The 20,496-nt window shown below is 35.7% G+C and overlaps 1 protein-coding gene across 4 annotated transcripts in view; it reads right to left on the bottom strand.

Moving 5' to 3' along the window:
* Positions 1-20,496, bottom strand: part of DACH1 (dachshund family transcription factor 1) — a 375,540-nt gene that overhangs the window by 215,418 nt on the left and 139,626 nt on the right. For all 4 annotated transcript variants that reach the window (XM_040540578.1, XM_040540569.1, XM_040540595.1 and 1 more), the window contains exon 2: positions 2,981-3,096. In XM_040540578.1, the coding sequence (XP_040396512.1) occupies positions 2,981-3,096 (116 nt within the window). The remainder of the gene's footprint in view (positions 1-2,980; positions 3,097-20,496) is intronic.

Raw genomic sequence — 20,496 nt, 5'->3', positions numbered from 1 at the left:
ACAAAAAAAAAAAAAAAAGAAAAGAGAGAGGGAAAAAGAAAAAAAAAAAAAAAAAAACCTTAACAACTTGGTACTTTGTGCTTTGTTTTGTTTGGGTTTCCTGCTTGAGCTGGATCTTAACAGGAAATTCAAACTTAAACTTCTCAAACAAGAAGGCATCTTAGGTCTACAAAGATGATTAAGGGAATGGAGCATCTGACATGAATTTGAGAAAGCTAGGATTGTTGAACTTGAAGAAGGCTTAGGGGGAAGGTTATTAATACCTGATGGGGAGGAATAAAGAAGATGGAACCAACTGCACAACTGCTCATTGATTTAAATTCACAAGACCAGATTTTTGGCCTATTTTTATAATTGTCTGTCTATAAAATGATAGAATAATTGTCATGTAGTGCTGCTGGCATGATGTTCTTTACCCTTGTTGAGCCACACTCCATGGAACGCTATACCCCAGAGTTCATTTCTAACTCTGACTCACCACCACCACCACCCCAGTGGGAAAAATCTTGCTCACCCCTTCTGTTGTGGCAAGCCATGTAATATGAAACCAGTTAAATCTTTGCACCTATATCATTTAAACCTTTCCTCTTCTGCAAGTGACCCACAAAGCATTATCATCCTAGAAGGATCTGATGAATGATAGTATTATATATACATATTGTCTTCCATTTTGAATTTTCTTTTTTTTTTTTTTTTCAATCCTAATTTTAAAAGGATATACATCTGTTTTTTTGGGGTTGACATTCTAAGAAATTTTATTTATGTTTTTAGTACTGTATATTTATCATTAACTTGTTGTGACCAGCCTATAATGACAAAGGAGGAATTGGATACTTTAAGTTGCTTAAGTTTTAAGCAATTGGATACTTTAAGTTGCTTTAAGTTGCTTGGTTTTAAGTTGCTTTCCTAGCAGATTAAATGATTCTGTTGACAAGTATTTTGTTGTATTTTTTCCCTGTCTCCTTCTTTTGGGCATCCTTATTTGTCTCCTCGTTCTTCTATATCATCTTCCTTCTACCTCTCCTGTGCATTTTTTTCTTTGATATTTTGCTGTCTTACTTTCCCCAATAATTTCCTTTTGCTTCTGCAGTTTTTGATCTCTTCCCCATAAACACGAATGCTTGTGCCCTGTAAAAAAAAAATATGTTCTTTCCCCACATATACCCTATCTCCTTTTTTCTTATTCCATTCCACTCTGCAACTACCTGAAAGGAAGGTGTGGGGAGCTGGGGGTCGACCTCTTCTTGCAGGTAAATAGTGATAGAACTAGAGGGAATGGCCTCAAGTTGTGCCAGTGGAGGTTTAGGTTGCAAATTAGGAGACACATCTCCTCAGAAAGAGTAGTCAGGCATTGGAACGGGTTGCCCAGGGAGGTGGTGGCATCACCGTCCCTGTGGGTGTTCAAAGAAACATTGTAGTTGGCACTTAGGGACATGGTTTAGTGGGTGACATTTGCAGTAGGGTGATGGTTGGACCAGATTATCTTGAAGGTCTCTTCCAACCTTAATGATTCTATGATTATATGAACTCTCTTTCCTATATTAGATTTTATCATGCATTTCTTAATCTATATCATTTTTTAATCCCCCCCCCCTTTCTTTTTTTTTGGCTCAAGTCACAACTGCCCAGGCTGCCACTGAGTTCTACTTGCCTGACACCCTCTCATGCTCAACTATACTTTCAGTCTCATCCCTCCTTCATTCTGCTTACTTTATACCTCTCTCTCACCAGCCTTAGTTGTCTGACATCTCTTCATTCTATTAGTCCTCTTGATCTTTAGCCTTTCAAAAAACTGTAAACTCCTAATGCAACTGTTTTGGGTATGTGTCTATATTACTATGTAAAGCACTTCTCTTGTCCTAAGGCCAGAAGGCATGGGTCCACTTATGTATATAGAGAGAAACTCTCTTCTTTTCATCCATCCTCCAGACAAGAAACTTGTATCCAAATTGACAGCAATTTCTGGCATGTAATATTTCCTGAGCTGTGCATTGTTTAGGAAAGCATTAATCAACTATGACCAAAACCATGCCAAGGATCATGCTCATACTTAAATAAACACCTGATCATGGGCACTAACTCAGACATCTACCCATCTATCCAATCTCCAAGCCTCAGCAATCATTCTCTCTAATCTGTCTAGGTTACTATCTTTTTTCTGCTTTAAGAGAACATCATTGCTAGAGACTGAGCTGTGCAAACAAGTGGGGAACAACTGGGAAGAAGTAGAAACTCAGTTGAGCTTTGCTGAAGCAAGTGGGATATTTTAACTCGTCTGTAACATGAAGACAGGATGAAGCACTGAGGTCAACAGCTTGACTGTTAGGTGCCTCTGTCTTAAGATGACTGTATTCACCTCCTACATGTAACACAGCCTTTCCTAATTTATCTGTGTCTAGGAGCAAGTCACTGATAGAAGATAATATATTAACTTTTCAAAAGAAAGTAGTAATTTGAGAAAGAGGTTGTTGCTGAACTTTACATTAGTATAAAGCCTCAGGAGTTGCATGAAAAACAGAACTTCAGGATGAAAAATTAAGGAAGATGTGTGTGCAAGATGGAGTTATTTTAACTATCACAGTTCGTCAGGCAACTATATTCATGATGGCATTATCTAATTTAGCAAAGCAGTAAAAAAAAAAAAAAAAAAAAAAAAATATCTGATCTATTAAAAATGAATAGGAAGATCATTGTCTAATGATAGGCAAGGAAAATAATGCTTTAAAAGGTTTTTTTTTATAAAGAGAAAGTAAAGGGGAAAAATTAAAAGGATTATCATTTGCTGTCATTTGTATTTTAAAGTACTGAGCTGCCAAAATTTCCATTACATATGATACATTTATATAACAATAACTTTACATGTTAGAACTCATTTGTGATATTTGGGTGCTGGTTTCCTAGAGTGTTAATCTATCAGCAAGTGGATATAAGCCAAGTACTCAAAAGGTTGCTTGTGTCAAGGTGTTCCTAGCAATCCTACCTGTTGGCGGAATGATTCCAGGAGACATTAGGCCTGGGACAGAATGTGGCATGATATGAGAATTCTCTGGGGAGGTGACACTTTGAGTCCTCTTAGGAGGCCTTCCCGGTCTAGAACTGAAACAAACAAACAAAAAATTTTTACAATTAAGCTGTTGTCTTACACATCATTTCAAAGTTGTTTCAAGAGGTAACACGGACTGTAAATAAATTTGTTTCAAGGACGGTTACTTTTGCAGTTAGATGTAATAGACTTCCATCACTAATTAGATTACATGCTGAATTCATTTTCCTCATTGAAGATCAGCCGCTCTTGATGCATAATTCATAGCCTGCACCTCGTTACCTGCTTCTTCATATTAATATCTATACACAGTTTGAATTGCCTCGTTTGCATATGCTAAAGTTCTGCATGCAGCCTTCAGCACGAAAATTATGCACTAACTTGTAATAATTATTACAGTCAGCCTGCTATTGATTTATGAGACTTTTAAAAACCAAATATGTGTAGTACTTGTAATGAATGATATTTTAAGGTTCTTCAGGAAATTAAAAGGCAATGGCTGCCTAAGGAAATGTTCTGCTTGTTTGATTTAATACTACAGTTAGCTGGGAGGTGGAATGAAAGAGTGATTCAGACCTATAGCACATTTTTTGATGATATGTTTTATTACTTCGCACTGCCAGCCTGATATCTAGATGATAAATGACAATACATATCTAATGTGTGAAAAGGTCTTGCAATTTCTTTATTTTTTGTCATTTAAAAGATAAGTTATCATTTAACCCTTATTCTATTTAAAGTGAAAATCTCACTAAGTCACCTTACTTTAAATATACTACTTTATGTCAGAAAGGACTCAGAATTATTTGCAAGATGTTGTTAAGCAACTGCCAACATAGCAGCTTACATCTGTCCAGTATGGAGAAAATAAAGGGCTTCAGGTTTAAACACTCCCCATCAGTTAAATGCTCTCCCACACAACTTTCCATCTCCTGGACTCTGTAAGTAACATACAAATCAGATACAGATTACAATGAAAATATTTATTGCCCACTTAGATGCAAGTATGTATCTCCTATATATAATGCATATCCAAAGGCTTGTATTCCTAAATATAGATCATAAGAAGGTACTATTGCAGTATCCTATAAATGCTTATTTGGGGGGGGACCTTTTGGAATGATTTCACAGGAAAAGGTGATATGCAGCTGTAACACTGCAGTATTAACCTATGCTTTTCCAAACATTTGCAGTTCTTCATTCATTTCAAAGTAATTAAAAAAAAAAAAAAAAAAAAAAGGAAACTATAGAAGGTGTTGCTCCTTATGTCCCTATATAGCAACAAAACTGTTATTAAGCATAATAGTATTTTTAGCTATGCCAGAACTGCAGAAGGAAGCAGGTAACAACATACCTGTATATTGTGTGCATATTAGTTCCCCTTATGTTTGGAAGTACCTTTCTTTTTGCTACTTCTACAACCTAACTTTAATAAACCAAAAACAATCAAAGTATAGGGCATTTTCTTAGAGTTTAATGACTCAAAGTATTGAGTCATTAACCTTAACTGATCATTAATTCCCAACTTAATGTCCTGAGCTGAGGTCATTATCAAAATTATAAGGTTGATAATTTCTTTGATTGGTTTGGGGATTTTTCATTTTCTTTAATAAAAACAAAATCATCACATATATGTTCACAACTACAAGGAAAACATTTGTAGACAAAATAATATCGTCTTGTTCCACCTTATGGAACTAAATTTAGTGTCTTCCATTTCCCTTTGAAATTTCCTTTGTAATTTACAATAAAAATAAACATACCATGAATACACATAAAACTGATAAAAATTATAGACAAAAATGATCTGATTTAAATGGTGTGTTTCTAACATATTCACACGCCAAAAAATGCCACTATGTAAGACGTCTTTGATGTCTTCATTTAAATACCTATGGTGATGCACAGTTCTCAAATCACAGCTTGATAAGAGTATGGAACTCTCTGACAAGGGAAGGAAGGGTCTTTACCACTGACTGGAAGAGGGGAACACAGCACCCATTTTTTAAAAGGATAAAAGGAAGACCCAGAGAACTACATGCCAGTCAGTCTCACCTCTGTGACCAGCAAGATCATGGAGCAGATCCTCCTGGAAACTATGCTAAGGCACATGAAAAATAAGGAGGTGATTGGTGACAGCCAACATGGCTTCACTAAGGGCAGGTCATGCCTGGCAAATCTGGTGGCCTTCTACGATGGGCATAAATAGGGGAAGAGCAACCAGCAATATCTACCTGGGATTGTGCAAAGCATTTGACATTGCCCCCCATGATATCTTCATCTCTAAATTGGAGAGACATGGATTTGATGTATGGACCACTCAGTCGGTAAGGAATTGGCTGGATAGTTGCACTCAAAGAGTTGTGGCAACAGCTCAATGTCCAGTTGGAGTAATGAGTGGTGTTCCTCAGGGGTCAGTATTAGAACTGGTGTTGTTTAACATCTTTGTCAGTGACATGGACAATGGGATTGAGCACATCCTTAGCAAATTTGTTGATGACACCAAGCTGTGTGGTGAGGTCAACATGCTGGAGGGAATGAATGCCATCCAGAGGGACCTGGACAAGCTAGAGAGTTAGGCTTGTGCGAACTTCATGAAGTTCAACAAGGCCAAGTGCAAGGTCCTGATTCTGGTCCAGGGCAACACTAAGCACAAATACAAACAGGGCAGAGAATGGCTTGACACCAGCCCTGAGGAGAAAGACACGATCGAAGGAGGTGAATATCCCCCTCTACTCTGCTCCTGTGAGACCTCCCCTAGGGTATTTCAATCAGCTCTGAAGCCTCCAACACAAGAAGGACATGGATGTATTAGAATGAGTCCAGATGAGTGCCACAAAGATGACCAAAGGGCTGGAGCACCTGTCCTGTGAAGACATTCATAGGAAAAAGTTGGGATTGTTCATCTTGGAGAAGAGAAGACTCCGGGGAGACCTTATAGTCGCCTTCCAGTACCTAAGTAGAGGCCTACAGGAAAGGGACTAATGATAGAACAAGGAGTAATGGTTTAAAAATAAAAAAGGGAAGATTTATGTAATTAGGAGGAAATTCTTGACTCAGAGGGTGGTGAGGCGCTGGAACGGGTTGCCCAGAGAAGCTGTGGATGCTCCATCCCTGGAGGTGTTGAAGGACAGGTTGGATGGGGCTTTGAGCAACCTGGTCTATTGGAAGGTGTCCCTGTCCATGGCAGGGGGCTTGGAATCAGACGATCTTTAAGATCCCTTCCAACCGAAGCCATTCTATGATTCTATGACTCATCATAAAAAAAAAAAAAAAAAAAAAAAAAAAAAAAAAAAGAGTGCTATGCACAATGTACCAATGACTTCCAAGTCTTTTTATAAATGGCAATTTCACTCCTGCTAAGATTCTCTTTGACAAATTACTGCTTACTGTCAAACAGTCATAGTAAAGGCAGAATTACTTTGTAATTGGTGTAATTTTTGCAAATGTACACAAGAGTAAAGCCACCCCTCTCTAAAGATTAAGAGAAAACACCCATGGACTGATTGAGCAAACAAATGTCAGAAGCAAATTATAGGCAAGTGATACTGAAATACCAAAGGCAAAACTTTTCCTTGGGTCACCTTCTACATCAAGTTGGCTGTGATGCTCTACACAAACGGGCTGTTCCACTCAAAGGCATAAATGAGCCCAGTAACACAACTTTATCCTGTGATTTATCGCAAACTTTACTGAATAAGTAAAGTATTCATATGAAGTTCTAAACTCCTAATTACACTCTAATTAAAATTTTTAAACTTTAATTTGTGAGAAGTAAACTTGTTTTATCCTTTTACAATTATTATGTGACAAAGCAGCAACTCCAGTTTACTATAAAAAGACATTTATCTGTTTACAAAAACCTTTTTTTTTGCACTATGACAAGGTGGAAAAAACAATGTAAGAATTGTTTCTTAAAGTCTGGAAGATCTGATTTAGAGTCACAGCAGATGATGTAGTATACAATTAAAATGAGTAAAGCTCTGATTAGTTAAGCAAAACACACCTTGATTGTTCACACTAACTGATTAAATAACAATATCTGTCTTAATATGTCATTCGTTATATACTTTTTTCACTAACCAACTTCATAAACTGAAATATTACCATTTTACAAGATCTGTTCTCAAACTATAAGAATCAGAAGAGTTTTATTTGAATCATTACCAAAGTTGTGAAACAATACATAAAAATTTCTTTAAAATTAACTGATTATAGTTTGAAAACGTGCATGTTGTTTTGTAGTTCATTATCATTTTTATACTTATATGATAAACTCTTAAACAAAAACCTACAAGTATACCAAATGAGTTTAAGTATCATAAACAGAATGATAAAAATAACTTAATGAATAATTTTGTTGGCATTGTTTCTAAATTTATGTAGAAAAGAAAAAAAAAAAAAAACTACTTATTTTTACATTAGGACAAGTTCAATTTCATTCCAAGATAAGAAACCTTCTTCAAAGTATTCACATTCCTACTTCTTATCAAAATCAGATGGTTTGTCTTCAGCATGAAAATAAAATATAATTTATACAGTTTAAAAAAAAAAAAGCACTTATTTTTTATGCAAAAGATATATTAAAATGCCAGAGCAATGTAAGCTATTCTTCCAGCTGCCTATTGATAATTCTTCTTTTGCCCTCTCAAATTTAGATTTAACATCTATGCTTTTATATAAACATAAAAGATGTTGTAAGTTTTTGGTTTTTTATCTGAATAAAATCATCATAACTATAACATTGGTTATTCTAAAGACATGCTTGACTTAAGGTAATGACTATTATCCCAATGGATAAACTATTCAAAGTCAACTTATTTTAATTTTTTGAAGATGACTACAGTTTGTATTTTTTGGAGGTAAGGTAAACAGTCTGAATTGCCAAAACACAAGAAGTCAACATGTGAATACCCAGGGTCATAGTACAGAGAAGACTAGGAATCTTTTGTGACTCTGCAAGAAGACAGCAGGAGAAACAGACAAGTATCTGGAAGTCATAGCTGGTCTTCCTTTTTACTGTTTCATTCTTTAAGGATTAAATTAGAGAGGGTAGAAATTATATAATTCCAGCAAAGCCTCAAGGAAGGCACAATGATTAACTGTTTCAAAGAGCTGAGAAGTCCAAGGGAAAGACATTACCAGTTCCTTGATTTTCATTAAAAAAGAAAATGTAATATAAACATTGCCACTCTTTTTGCTTTTATAAATATAAATATGTAAGTAAGATGTTTTCCTCTCTAAAACTCAAGTTTTCATGCATGAGATTCCTTAACATATGTTAAGGAAGAAAATGAACACTTGCTACAGGACTGAATGTCACTAACTTAGTACTCAGTTTTGAAGTGAAAAACCTAAACACATTTAGCTCTCTCAAAATATGTGTGCATTATATAGGCTCATGTAAGCTTTGTATCAACATTTTCACTCTTTTTCAGGGCTTAAAAGATATTCCCATAGACAACTGTGCTATATGTTTGTAGATGATCACCACAATTTACATTTACAATATATGATTATGTGACAGGGGACCTAAAGGTGCAGACTGATGAATCTTGAAAGTCTCAAAAAGGAAAAGAATAGTTTTCTTAATTAGCATCAGCTTATTAGATATTCAGAACTCTTTCCAGAAACCCTGAAATTAAATCCATCCATTTTTTTGTGAGATTTGTAATTCCTCCCTTTAACTCTCATAAGTATTTCAAACAATACTATGGCTCTAGTACTTTCTTCTTTGAAGGAAAGGCATATATGTCTTCTACACAGTGACTGGCATGACAGATATAAAACATGAGAAGCAACTGAGAGAATGTTGTCCCAAAATACAGAAAGTTCTCCAGAGGGAGAATAGTTCTTTTTTGGTCTTTTGGTCAACATATACCAGTCCTATATCTTTCCTGCGCTACTGAATCTAGACAACTGAGAGTTGAATTAAAGAATAAAAATAGAAGAATCAGTGGTTAATATCAGATAAAATGTTGTGCTTTGATTATAAAGTTTTATACACCTTAAGTTGTATTATCAAACTGTGAGTTTGCTCCTAGAAATTACTTTGATACTGTGAAACAATTAAAAGCAGATGTAATCAGCAGAAGATCTGATCCAGCACAATCATGTGGAAAGAGGTGAAGGGAGAATAGAAATGGGTCTAACTACAGTCTAAAAGTAAGCAGACTTTTCATTCTGCACTTTTCGCTATCTGCCAGAAGATAGCCGTGGCTTCAAAACTTAAGGGTCTTACTCTTGAAAGCCTTAGACACATAGACCTCCCACTGACTTCTATTAGAACTCTAAGCAGAAAGGAAGGTACTGGCTCAAAAATAGCTTAAATTCTTCATGAGTAGTATATACGTCTCAGAGCATGTTACTAGCATTTTATAGATGGCATTGTATGGCCAAACATATACCATAAAAGAGTGTGCAACAGACAGTACTATGATTAGATCTTTATATTTCCAATGTCCTGACTTTGAGGAATAATTGTGTAAAATTATCTCTAGACGAACAAAATTTCATTCTTTAAAACTATTTTTGTTCAATGCATGAAGTATACCTAAAAAGAACAGCAACGCTAAGCAGCTTGAAGTAGGCAAACTGCCTTTCTAGCCAAAACTGATAAAGTTCAGAGACAGTTTTCTACATTTAGGGGCACGGCTTTATTTTCAATCTTGTCTGTGCACAAAAAAATATTGTCCTCAACTGAAACTGAGCAAACACGATGCAGTAAAGCTCCCACTGGCCAGGCAGTTTTATAATCAGTAATGTTGGGGTGGGGGCAGAGGGAAAGCTACACTCAGGAGGTGCTAGGCAGCAACTGTGTAACAAGCATTTGGTTTATTTATTTAATGTATTTTTTATGTTCTTAGAACTGCTTAGAACAGCTTTGAATATCAATATCAATTTTAGCTACATCAGCATTCATGCATCTCATTTAGGAACATATTGAAAATCTAGGCTTCATTTCTCAGTTGCTCTACCTCCCTTCAGTGCTTCAAAGCCAGCAGACTGACACAGAATTTTTGACCTCAAAGGAGTTGGTTCAATGAAATTTAGGTGAACAGCCACTGGAGGTGGTTATTATGTGCTTGCAATGTAACAACCACTGCAATAGGACTGAGGATGTCATACCCTGAGGCTACTGGCTGACTTGATGTAAAGACAGGGATAACCTTTGACAACCTGTAACCAAAGACAGCAGACACTTCCTCCGTGGTATACAAGGTACTTCTGTTTTTGTGATAGCTTCCATGCTGCTCTCAGGGTCATACATGCAGCCTTCACACTAGTAAGACATGAGCCAAGGGCGTGTCAGTTCTGAAAAATAAGGTCCAAAAAGACCAACTAAACCTTTTGTGCAATTTAATTCCTTTGGATGGAATACATTTTCTTGCCAAGGTAACCTTCATAAATATTTCTAATGCACTGAACTATCATTTTAAAGGCAAAAAAAAATGATGCTGTACAATGATCCAAACCTTATGCTTTACTGTTTTAAAAGTTTTTGCCTTGTAATCCCAGTCAAGAACAAATCAAAAGAATGCAAGTTTGTGATTGGCCATACATCTATTGTGCCTGTTACTAAAACAAACATTAGAAATCACACTATGTCCTTTTTATGTGTAGCAGTCATATAAAACAATGAAACTCTCAGTGCAATTACCTTAAATTTATTTTTCTTCTCACAGTTAAACAGAAAATGTTCTCACACAATAATTAGTGTTGAACTCATGATATATTAGAAAGATTTATTGAGACAGCAAACAATGCTGATAAAAACAGAGATCTGTTTATACTGACAAAGGAGCATACGAATGATCTTCAAAAGAATTAGATTGTGCTACAAGACTGAGTAGTGCAGAAAGCATCCCAATGGAACGTTACTACATTTCAACAACAGAACACCCTACTGCTATTTTTAAATCAAAATTACCAAAAATGGATATTTGATCAGAAATGAGGTGCCAGTTAATGAGTACAAGTAATTAAGCCAAATGACACAAAATATATTTAACTCTGCATACCATTCCAAAGCCATGTATTGCAGTAATACATGAGCACTGGTTAGTACTAGAGAGGTACACTTTTTGGTAGTTAGAGAATAACTTGTTGAATTATTTCTTTTTCCAGCAGACAAGTCATGTACATATCATGCCACTTTCATCTTCCTCAACACTGCAGCTAAAATTACTCTGCATTTTGGCAACACTGGAAATATTGTTGATACAAGAGTCCAAGATGCAAGGTACAAGACTGCAAGAACATATATTCCAGCACCACCTGTCTGTTCTCACTTGATGCTAGAAGTCACACTACAAACACAATGAAAGAATCTAAGAAAAAGAATCTGTTAGACTGACCATACCTCTTGAATATATGGATGACCCAAAGGGCAAGAAAGGAAATAAAACCACTTCGGAATCCAAGTGTTAAAGTATAAGATTTGAATACAGCTGTGATTGTACATAAGTTTAAAATATTACTGTAGTATCACTGTTCTCTTAATGAAATTGAGATCTGTAAGTCATCTATTGAAAAGAGAAAAACAGATAAAAAATTAGACTAATTCTGTTGGGTGGTAGAATTATGATGTCAGAAGTAAATTAATCCAAAAAGTTCACTGTTTTATCCAGTTAGTTGAAATACTAGATCTGCCTGAAAGTTCTTAAAATGTTTCAGTATGTTAGCTCTTTTGATTATGTAGTAACTGTGAAATGTAAGCTCATGATGAGGACAGCTATAGAATCTAGAGTATGAAATAAGTCTGAACAATGAACTACAATTATCAAATGAAAATCATTCACAAATTCAAACTATATTGATACATTTTTAATTAATATGAACATTGCATCAGAAAAAGTAGTCAGATTACCCAAAAACAGCATGGAAACCACAGCACTACAGATCCTTATTTAGGAATATTGGCAATAGCAACAAGAAAAAAAAATGCAAAATGACTTATTTCCTCTACTCACACTGCTAAGTTTTCAGAATGATTCATGCAACTACAGAGAAAAAGAAGTGTAGAAACAGCAGCATTCTAAAGTACAGGCTCTTTCTGTCAAGCTATAACAGATGATTTTCTCATTTCACTTGACCTTACAGCATAAACCACGCCCATAATCTAAATATGCAAGCTAAATGATTTCTTCTAACAGTGTTATTCACCCACATGAAACACCAAACCATAAGAGATGCAAAGCCTAATTTTTCCTCAACCATTTTCATCTGCCATTAGCATTTCAATTCTAAAAACATCCCCTCAAAACAACTACTATGTATATTACAAGAATGTCAAGCATGATGCTAATAGGCCAGAAAGTCAGGTTTGATCCATAATGGTGTTATCTAAAAGACCTATAAGCTTTTGTGTTATTTTTCTAAAAAAAAAAAAAAAAAAAAAAAAAAAAAAAAAAAAGGTTCTACTTCAAGTTGCTGAGATGATTCCTTATGTGAAGCAAGTGTAACTGATGTGGTTAAGTCTGTTAGAGTCTGCAGATGGCCTGAAACAATGATTTAAATGTATGAACTTTAGTTGGAATGAACAGCCCTGCTTCAAGGCTTGTTTTCAAACCATCTGCATTCATCTCTGCATATAACTTGCACATGTAATTACAAATTTGTGAATATAAATCAGATAATTGCATGTATAAATAACCAACTAGAATCAAAGCAGAACTGGGCCATACAACAGCATGCTTCTCTTTTGAACACATGTATAACCATACATAAAGTGAGTGAATATTTTCATTTAAGGAATTTCTGTTGTTTAGAAAAATAATATCTGATCTGTTTTCCAGCAGGAAATAGCAGGCAGCACCTGCCATTTTGAGTGATAAAAACACCTGCATAGCTCTCAGTAAGTTTGCAGATGACATCAAGCTGAGTGGTGCAGTTGATACAAGAGAAGGAAGAGATACCATCCAAAGGGGCCTGGACAAGCCTGAGAAATGGGCCCATGTGAACCTAAAGAGGTTCATCAAAGCCAAGTGCAAGGCGCTGCACCTGAGTTGGGGCAATCCCAGACATGAGTACAGACTGGGAGAAGAACTCAATGAAACTGCGTGAAGAACTCATTTGAGAGCAGCCCTGCAGAGAAGAACTTGGGGGTTCTGGTGGAGGAAAGGTTTGACATGAGCCAGCAGTGTGGGCTTGCAGCCCAAAAGGCCAACTGCATCCTGGGCTGCATCAAAAGAGCAGTGGCCAGCGAGTTGAGGAACGTGATTGACCCCCTCTGCTCTGCCCTTGTGAGACCCCACTTGGAGTACTTGTTGTGGTTTAGCCCGGCTGGCAGTCAAACACCACACAGCCGTTCGCTCACCCTCCCCCCTCCCTCTCCAGGATGGGGGAGAGAAACGGGAAAGTGAAGCCTGTGAGTTGAGATAAAGACAGTTTATTAAGACAGGGAAAAGAATAACAACAATAATAATAATAATAATAGTATTAATAGTAATAATGTGTACGAAATAAGTGATGCACAATGCAATTGCTCACCACCCGTTGACCGATGCCCAGCCTATCCCCGAGCAACCGGCCCCCCCTCCACCCCGGCTAGCCACCCCTATATATTGTTCAGCATGACGTCAGATGGTATGGAATACCCCTTTGGCCACTTTGGGTCAGCTGTCCTGGGTCTGTCCCCTCCCAGCTCCTGCTGCATCCCTAGCCTGCTCGCTAGCAGGACAGAGAGAGGCTGAAAAGTCCTTGGCTTGGTGTAAGCACTGCTCTACAACAATTAAAACATCAGCATGTTATCAGCGCTTTTCTCATTCTAATCCAAAACATAGCACCCTGCCAGCTACTAGGAGGAAAATTAACTCTGTCCTAACTGAAACCAGGACAGTACTGCATCCAGGTCTGGGGCCCCCAGCACAAGAAAGATGTGGACCTGTTACAGAGGGTCCGGAGGAGAGCCATGAAGATGATCAAGGGGCTGGAGCACTTCACAGGAATGAAGAAAGGCTGAGAGCACTGGGCACGTTCAGCCTGCAGAAGAGAAGGCTCAGGGTGACTTTATTGCAGCTTTTCAATAGAGGGGGCTTATAATGAAGACAAAGAGCAACTTTTTGCTTTGGCAGACAATGGCAGGACAAGGGAGAATGGCTTCAAACTAAACGAGGGGAGATTTAGATTAGGTATTCTGAAGAAATTCTTTACTATGAGAGTGGTGAGGCCCTGGAACAGGTTGCCCAGAGAAGGTCCATCCCTGGAGGTGTTGAAGGACAGGTTGGATGAGGCCCTGAATAACCTGATCTAGTGGGTGGTGTCCCTGCCCATGTCAGGGGGGTTGGAACTAGGTGAGCTTTAAGGTCCCTTACAACCCAAGCCATTCTATGATTCTATGGTAAGACCACCTATCTATGATTCTATGATAAGACCACCATGGCTCAAGGCATCACAGAGCTGGTGCTCATTATGTATTAAAGATAGATAAACATTTCAATATTGATTTAAGCTCAAATAAGAAAGAATAAAATGTAATTATTTTGTGAAAATATTTTGGTTCTAGTGCCAATCTCTTAACTAATATGCTATTCTAATGGAGTTCTATCATATAAGTGTATCCACTGTAATATCTGAATGCATTCATCACTTAATTGGCCACAATTCTTCACATGAAATGCTGAAACAAGTGAGCTGTCACCTTTTTAATGAAGCTGCCTGTATCTTAAGCCCTTTGCTCTTTAAAAAAAAAAAAAAAAAAAAAAAAAAAAAGAACTATTTATACTCGAAAAATTTTATTCTGGCTTCTGCCAGAGACTGTGGTTAATGTTCAATGACCTTTATGTACCTTATTTTTAATTCTGAAAATCCACACTTATGAACTGTACGCTTCCAAGGAATTGCTGGAATCACCTAAACAAAAGCTTAAAAGTGACTTTCATTGTAAATTTGAGAGTCACAGTAGTGATATGAAATACTGAAAAGACTCTCCATTAGTCTGTACAGCTATAAGTGCACAGCTGATATGAAAGACTGATGGTAACACACAACACCCTCTGCAAATAATAATAATAAATAAATAAATAAAAGTTTAAATAAGACATTTTGTACCTACGAATAAATACAAATTTACTAGATGAGTACTAAGCATTAAAATGACAAGCTTCTTTGAACAGATGAAGGGTCAGAATGAGATATTTATGTTGGGTAGCACTGTACAACTGGTGAAATGAGCATACTCTTTGAGTGCTCTTCTGTCTGATGTCAGTAAGTCCTAAACTTACAACACCTAACACTACCTATTGACTTAAACTTTGCGTCAACCAAAAGATGTATGAGGGCTGGTTATCCTTACTGGTACACTCTAAGTAGTAAACCCTCATGGGTTCTCTAGTTTAATTCCAAAATACAGCAAATATGGATACAAGTGGAAGAAATGAACGGTAGCATATTCCAGGAAAAATCTCTGATTTTTATACTTGGTCCCCCAAATTTACCTGTTTGTGAAATCAAGATCCTAGGTCTGTTACACTGTTCCAGTCTTCTAAGTCTAGATGTAGCCTTGCTTGGCCTTTATATCTATCTTTATATCTTTATACTGTATTTATGGAATACAATAAAATAAATTTATATTTCATTCTCCTAGTGAAAGGCAAGAAACAGAAACAATCACCCATATGCCATCTCCCATTTTCTTTGTAGAGCCGCATCTAGAACCATATGAAGGGTAGCACAATTTTCCCTAGTGAGCAGCAGTATTATAGCAATTTGGAAAATAGACAATACCAATCCAAGACTTCCAAATTCTAAAAAAAGTAAATGTAAATTTCGTCCTATCAGAAGTAAGTCTGCTATTAATATGCTATTCTAGGGAAACACTAAGAAATTAATCAGTCATTTCTATTAAGCATTACATGTACCATGTTTTTGATAACAGAGATGACAAATGTATCCAATACTGGTAAGGTTGATGATTGTTGTTATTATTATTGTTATTTCTTTGTAGTTCTGATAACTCCATCTGTGTGAACTTTCATGCTCTACAGCCCTAAAAATGATGGTAATAATAAAGAAAGAACAAGCTTCTTGAGCAAATTTCACGTTTTCTGTGTTGTAGATAAGTAGTTCTGGCAGAACTGAACAGTTTTTTGTGGTAATGGATCAAGTTCTTAGAAAAAAGAAAGATCAGAAGACAGAATAGGAATCAAATTAGACATTATCCTGTTCAGAAACACTCCTGGTTATATGCTTGGTTGAAGGCCAGAGTGATGTCTCCAGGACTTTATACCTTTCTGATAAAAAAGCACACCCAAATTTGAACCGGGCAGTGTCTTTATGCAGTTTTTCAAAATGTTTAAAGTATTTGAGGAACAGGGTACTGTAATAAAACAGCAGAAGTGTGTCATAATCAATTATCCTTCCATTAAATTTTCTTGACTTGGTATCAGATATATTCTGTTTTAGTAGAACTGAATAAAGTGGAAAATACAATGTTTCCAATGCAGCTTTTTTATTAAACTGTGGTTTAAAACAGATTAAAATTTTATAATTTTTAAGCAGCATCTTCCAAGTATATGCAAAAGGAGTGGTACAGTAAAGTAGTTGTCTGTTCCAATTTACCCATTTATTCAATGACTAAAAAAAAATAAAAAAATAAAAAAGAGAGAGAGAGAGAGAGAGAGAAGACATGCCTTAGACTCCTGGGCCTGATTTAGTCCGCACAAAAGCTCTCTCGCTCACATAGTCTGCTCTTTAGGCAGACTCTCCACAGAAAAGAGAGACTCTTCACAGCGAATGCTGTGCTATCACACATGGGAGTCTCTAGGCTGATATTCTCAAGGCTATAAGTGTTGTGGGCCTGTGGCCTCACCTTAAAGGAGAGAAGAAAATCCAAGACTTTGTCATTGTTTGCAAATACTGCTTGCCATCATCTCTTCCACTGGATTGTGATCCTATCCACCACTCAAGTGAGGTAGAGAAAAGCATAGTATGTAGATGGGTCAGCTCTAGCTTCTGTGACTCTCTTGCCAAATAATAAATCGAAAAAGACAAATCTCCAGTCTCAGCACCACGACACAGCTGAGATCTATAAGGTTGGTCATTATATAGTCTACTTACAAAAAAAAAAAAAACACATATACATATGTGTGTGTATTTGTCTGTCTATTATGCACATACAAAGACTGCAGCCCCTGCAGGTGATTAGTGGGGCACAGCAACTTCAACACAGTCATCTAAGAAATAATAAAATGAGCACCACAGACAACTGGGAAAAAAAAATATAATTTGCTAATGCATTTCAAACCTAGACTCATAGAATCCTAAGTGTAGTTAAAAGTAAACAGGGTAATACATTTTACTTAGTACTCATTTGCACGCTCTAAAGTGTCCTAATTCTCACATTTGTCAAACAACCGAGTATGTTCCATTAGTTTTTACTTTATTTTTATTTTTACATTATTGTTAAGACTCAAATGTCAACTCTGTTGATAGCAATGGTGTAATGAGATGACTTCTTCAAATGACCACCAACCTCTCTTGTAAACCTCTTTGGGTAGACAGACAGTCTTGCACCAACATCTTGGAAGGTTAAACGACATATACTAAGTCAACAACATTATCTATCTGTTTGTTTCCCAAAGATCTTAAATTAAAATACACATTCATCCTGTACCAACTTAGCACATGTGAAATTTCCTTTTCTTAATGAGATCGCATTTCAAGATGAATAGAGGCAGGCAACTCTGGAAGAATATACACTCACTCCTGTAAGCTAGTTTTCATAACTAATGCTGTCTTGAATGTCATTATCTCTTTGACTTGTATAATAATCAGATCTACAAATAGTTTCACTTATCTAAAAAGTGGCAAAAAAAAAAATAAAAAGTACATAAAGTACATAAAGGTCCTTATAAATAAAAACATATTGTTGTCATATGTCATGTGCATGTCATAACCTTCAGAGTTCAGTCAAAAGTTTGCACAACATTTTACTTTACCAAACTTCTCCATATTCATAAAGGTAGCAAATTTAATTCTATATCGAAGCCATTACAAGTGTTACCTCTCTGAATAAAGTACTCCGCTGCAAAATTAGTTTTCTTAAAGTGTTCACATGTAAAACATGCTAATGCTGTAGAGAATCATTTATCTTTTCTCCCTTTGTTCTTATATATGTAGTCAAGGTGTTGATCTTAAGGTTTAAAGACTTTCATAATGGTACCTTACAAGCGGTTTACAACCTTGCCATAAATGTTAAACACATATGCTGACAGTGAAGATCACACTTTTTCATGAAAATGTTTCTTTATTTTATAACCACAATAAAAATAAAACGCTTCTATGGACAGGTTATATTTTAAAGAAAAATCAAACATACTTATTTCAACAGCCTTACCGTGAGTTAATTAAACTGAAAATTATGTAAACAAAAGTCAGTATTATAACAGCCAGTATGAAGTTTTAATTTTTCTATTGACCTAGTAACAAATTTAAATGCTAACAGTTTGGGTGATCAAATTAAATGAATACAAACATTTTGTTTAATGACATCAGCAGTAAATGCAGAACATCTGTGTTTTACTCTAAAAGCAATCAGAAAATATTCTTTTGTTTACATTACAGATAATCAGGAGGTTTGTATTTCTGTGTTCAATTTAAGAGGAAAAAAGATCATACTACCTTCAGGGCCCAAGGAAGCAATATGTTACAAATGCAGGATTTCTCCTGTTTTTTTTTTATTATTTTTTTTTATTTTTTATTTTTTTTAATTTTTTTTTTCTGTTTTGTAACCATGGTAAAACAATAGAAGTGAACTTTCCCTGAACCTTTCTCCTTTAATGGCTGGGGTCCATGTTGACCCAGCAATGTAAGCTGGAACCTGATGCTATCAAACTGACTGCTGCTAAAGCAATTAGATTCAGCAGAAACTATACACAGTGCATTATAATACTATAATCAGCATCCCACAAAGCCAGTGCAAAGGCAAGCTATTAAAGTATTAAATTCTATTGTTTAAATGTGAGATTAATTCAATAGCTTAAATGCACCCAAAACTATTGAACTAAATGGCAGACTGTACAACCATATTGTTATTCTTTTATAATTATAATACTGTACTAAAGTAAATTTGCAGATAAGGCCATACCTTCCTCTGTTCCTTTAAAAAAAAAGGATGAATTATTAGTAAACAGATTATTTGAGCCATCACAATTTCACATGACCCTGCATTTGAATGAGACATCTAATTAAATTATCGGGATTTTGTTCTAAATGCTTGAAAGAAATAGTGCAAGATGACCACATTTTTAAAAGGTAGAATAACAGAAGAAACTTTTTTTTTTTTTTCTTGTAGAGGACTACAGGCAACTAACGTATGAAGACATAATTGATTAATTTCACTAATTGAGATATTTGTTATTCCTGAAATCCTAGCATAAGGATAAATAATGTATTCTATGTGACACCATTTCCCAATAGTTCTGTGATGATGTTTCAAATTTATACTGTTTTATGGAGTCTGAATAGCTCATTTCTATACTTAAGCATCCAGGCAAAGAGCAAGTAAAATACATTTTAAAGTTATGAAGAAGATAATCTTTAAATATCATGTTTTATTACAACAGATTCTAGTCATTTCACAAAATATTTGATTAACAGGTGTTGGTTAAAAAAAAAAAAAAAAAAAAATCAAGGAAGAATATTAATCTAAATGAGCCCAAATTTTCCAGAATTAAGGTAAGTATTCAGTCAAAATTGGTCATTCGTGATTTTTCTCTGGAGAGACATCCTCCAAGATCTTCTCATTTCTTTCTCTTTTAAGTTATCTATATTAAGATGACAGAAATCACTTTCTGGATGTGTCTGTAGCTATAATATATATACAGAAACCCTAGTCCCATGTTAGGCAGCTACAGGGGGTTTAGTTTGTTTGTTTTTGGTTTTTGTTTGTTTGTTTTTCCTTTAACACACTATTGTAGAAAGAGAAGCAGTCCCTAATAGTCTAAAGTACAAACTATTTATCCAGAATGTGAAATACACGGAAAGACTTCTTTGATCACAGTAGAGGTGTACAAATCTGAAAAGGAACGCTAGTCATCATCCTGTAGGCAGGTCAGGATAATTGTCTCTAACTGTTTTATTTAGACTGTGAAAGGGGACTCAGATTTACTAAACTGCAAAGACAGGAAAAAAATAAATGTTATGCTAATAAATTAGTAAGGCTATTCAACTGGGAATGGATTTACTGACTGTGATCTACAGATTTTTCTTAGTTTATGTGAAAACTTTATTTAAGTACAGATTAGTACTCAATTTTTCTCCTTATAGATGAATGCCCTTATCAACATGACACAGATTTGTGCTCATTTTTTATCTCCTTATCCAATATATCTTTCATTCCTTACCATGTACATGAATAGCTTCAACAAGGATGGAGAGTGTCCTTCTCCAGAATAAGTACTTGTGATATTACTCTTCTTGCTGACCAACTTTTGCATTTTCTCAGACAACCT

This window comes from Cygnus olor, chromosome 1, assembly GCF_009769625.2.
Source record: "Cygnus olor isolate bCygOlo1 chromosome 1, bCygOlo1.pri.v2, whole genome shotgun sequence".
Classification (NCBI taxonomy): Eukaryota; Metazoa; Chordata; class Aves; order Anseriformes; family Anatidae; genus Cygnus; species Cygnus olor.
The sequence above is the reverse complement of the archived record's forward strand: the minus strand, read 5'-3'. Positions and strand labels throughout refer to the sequence as shown.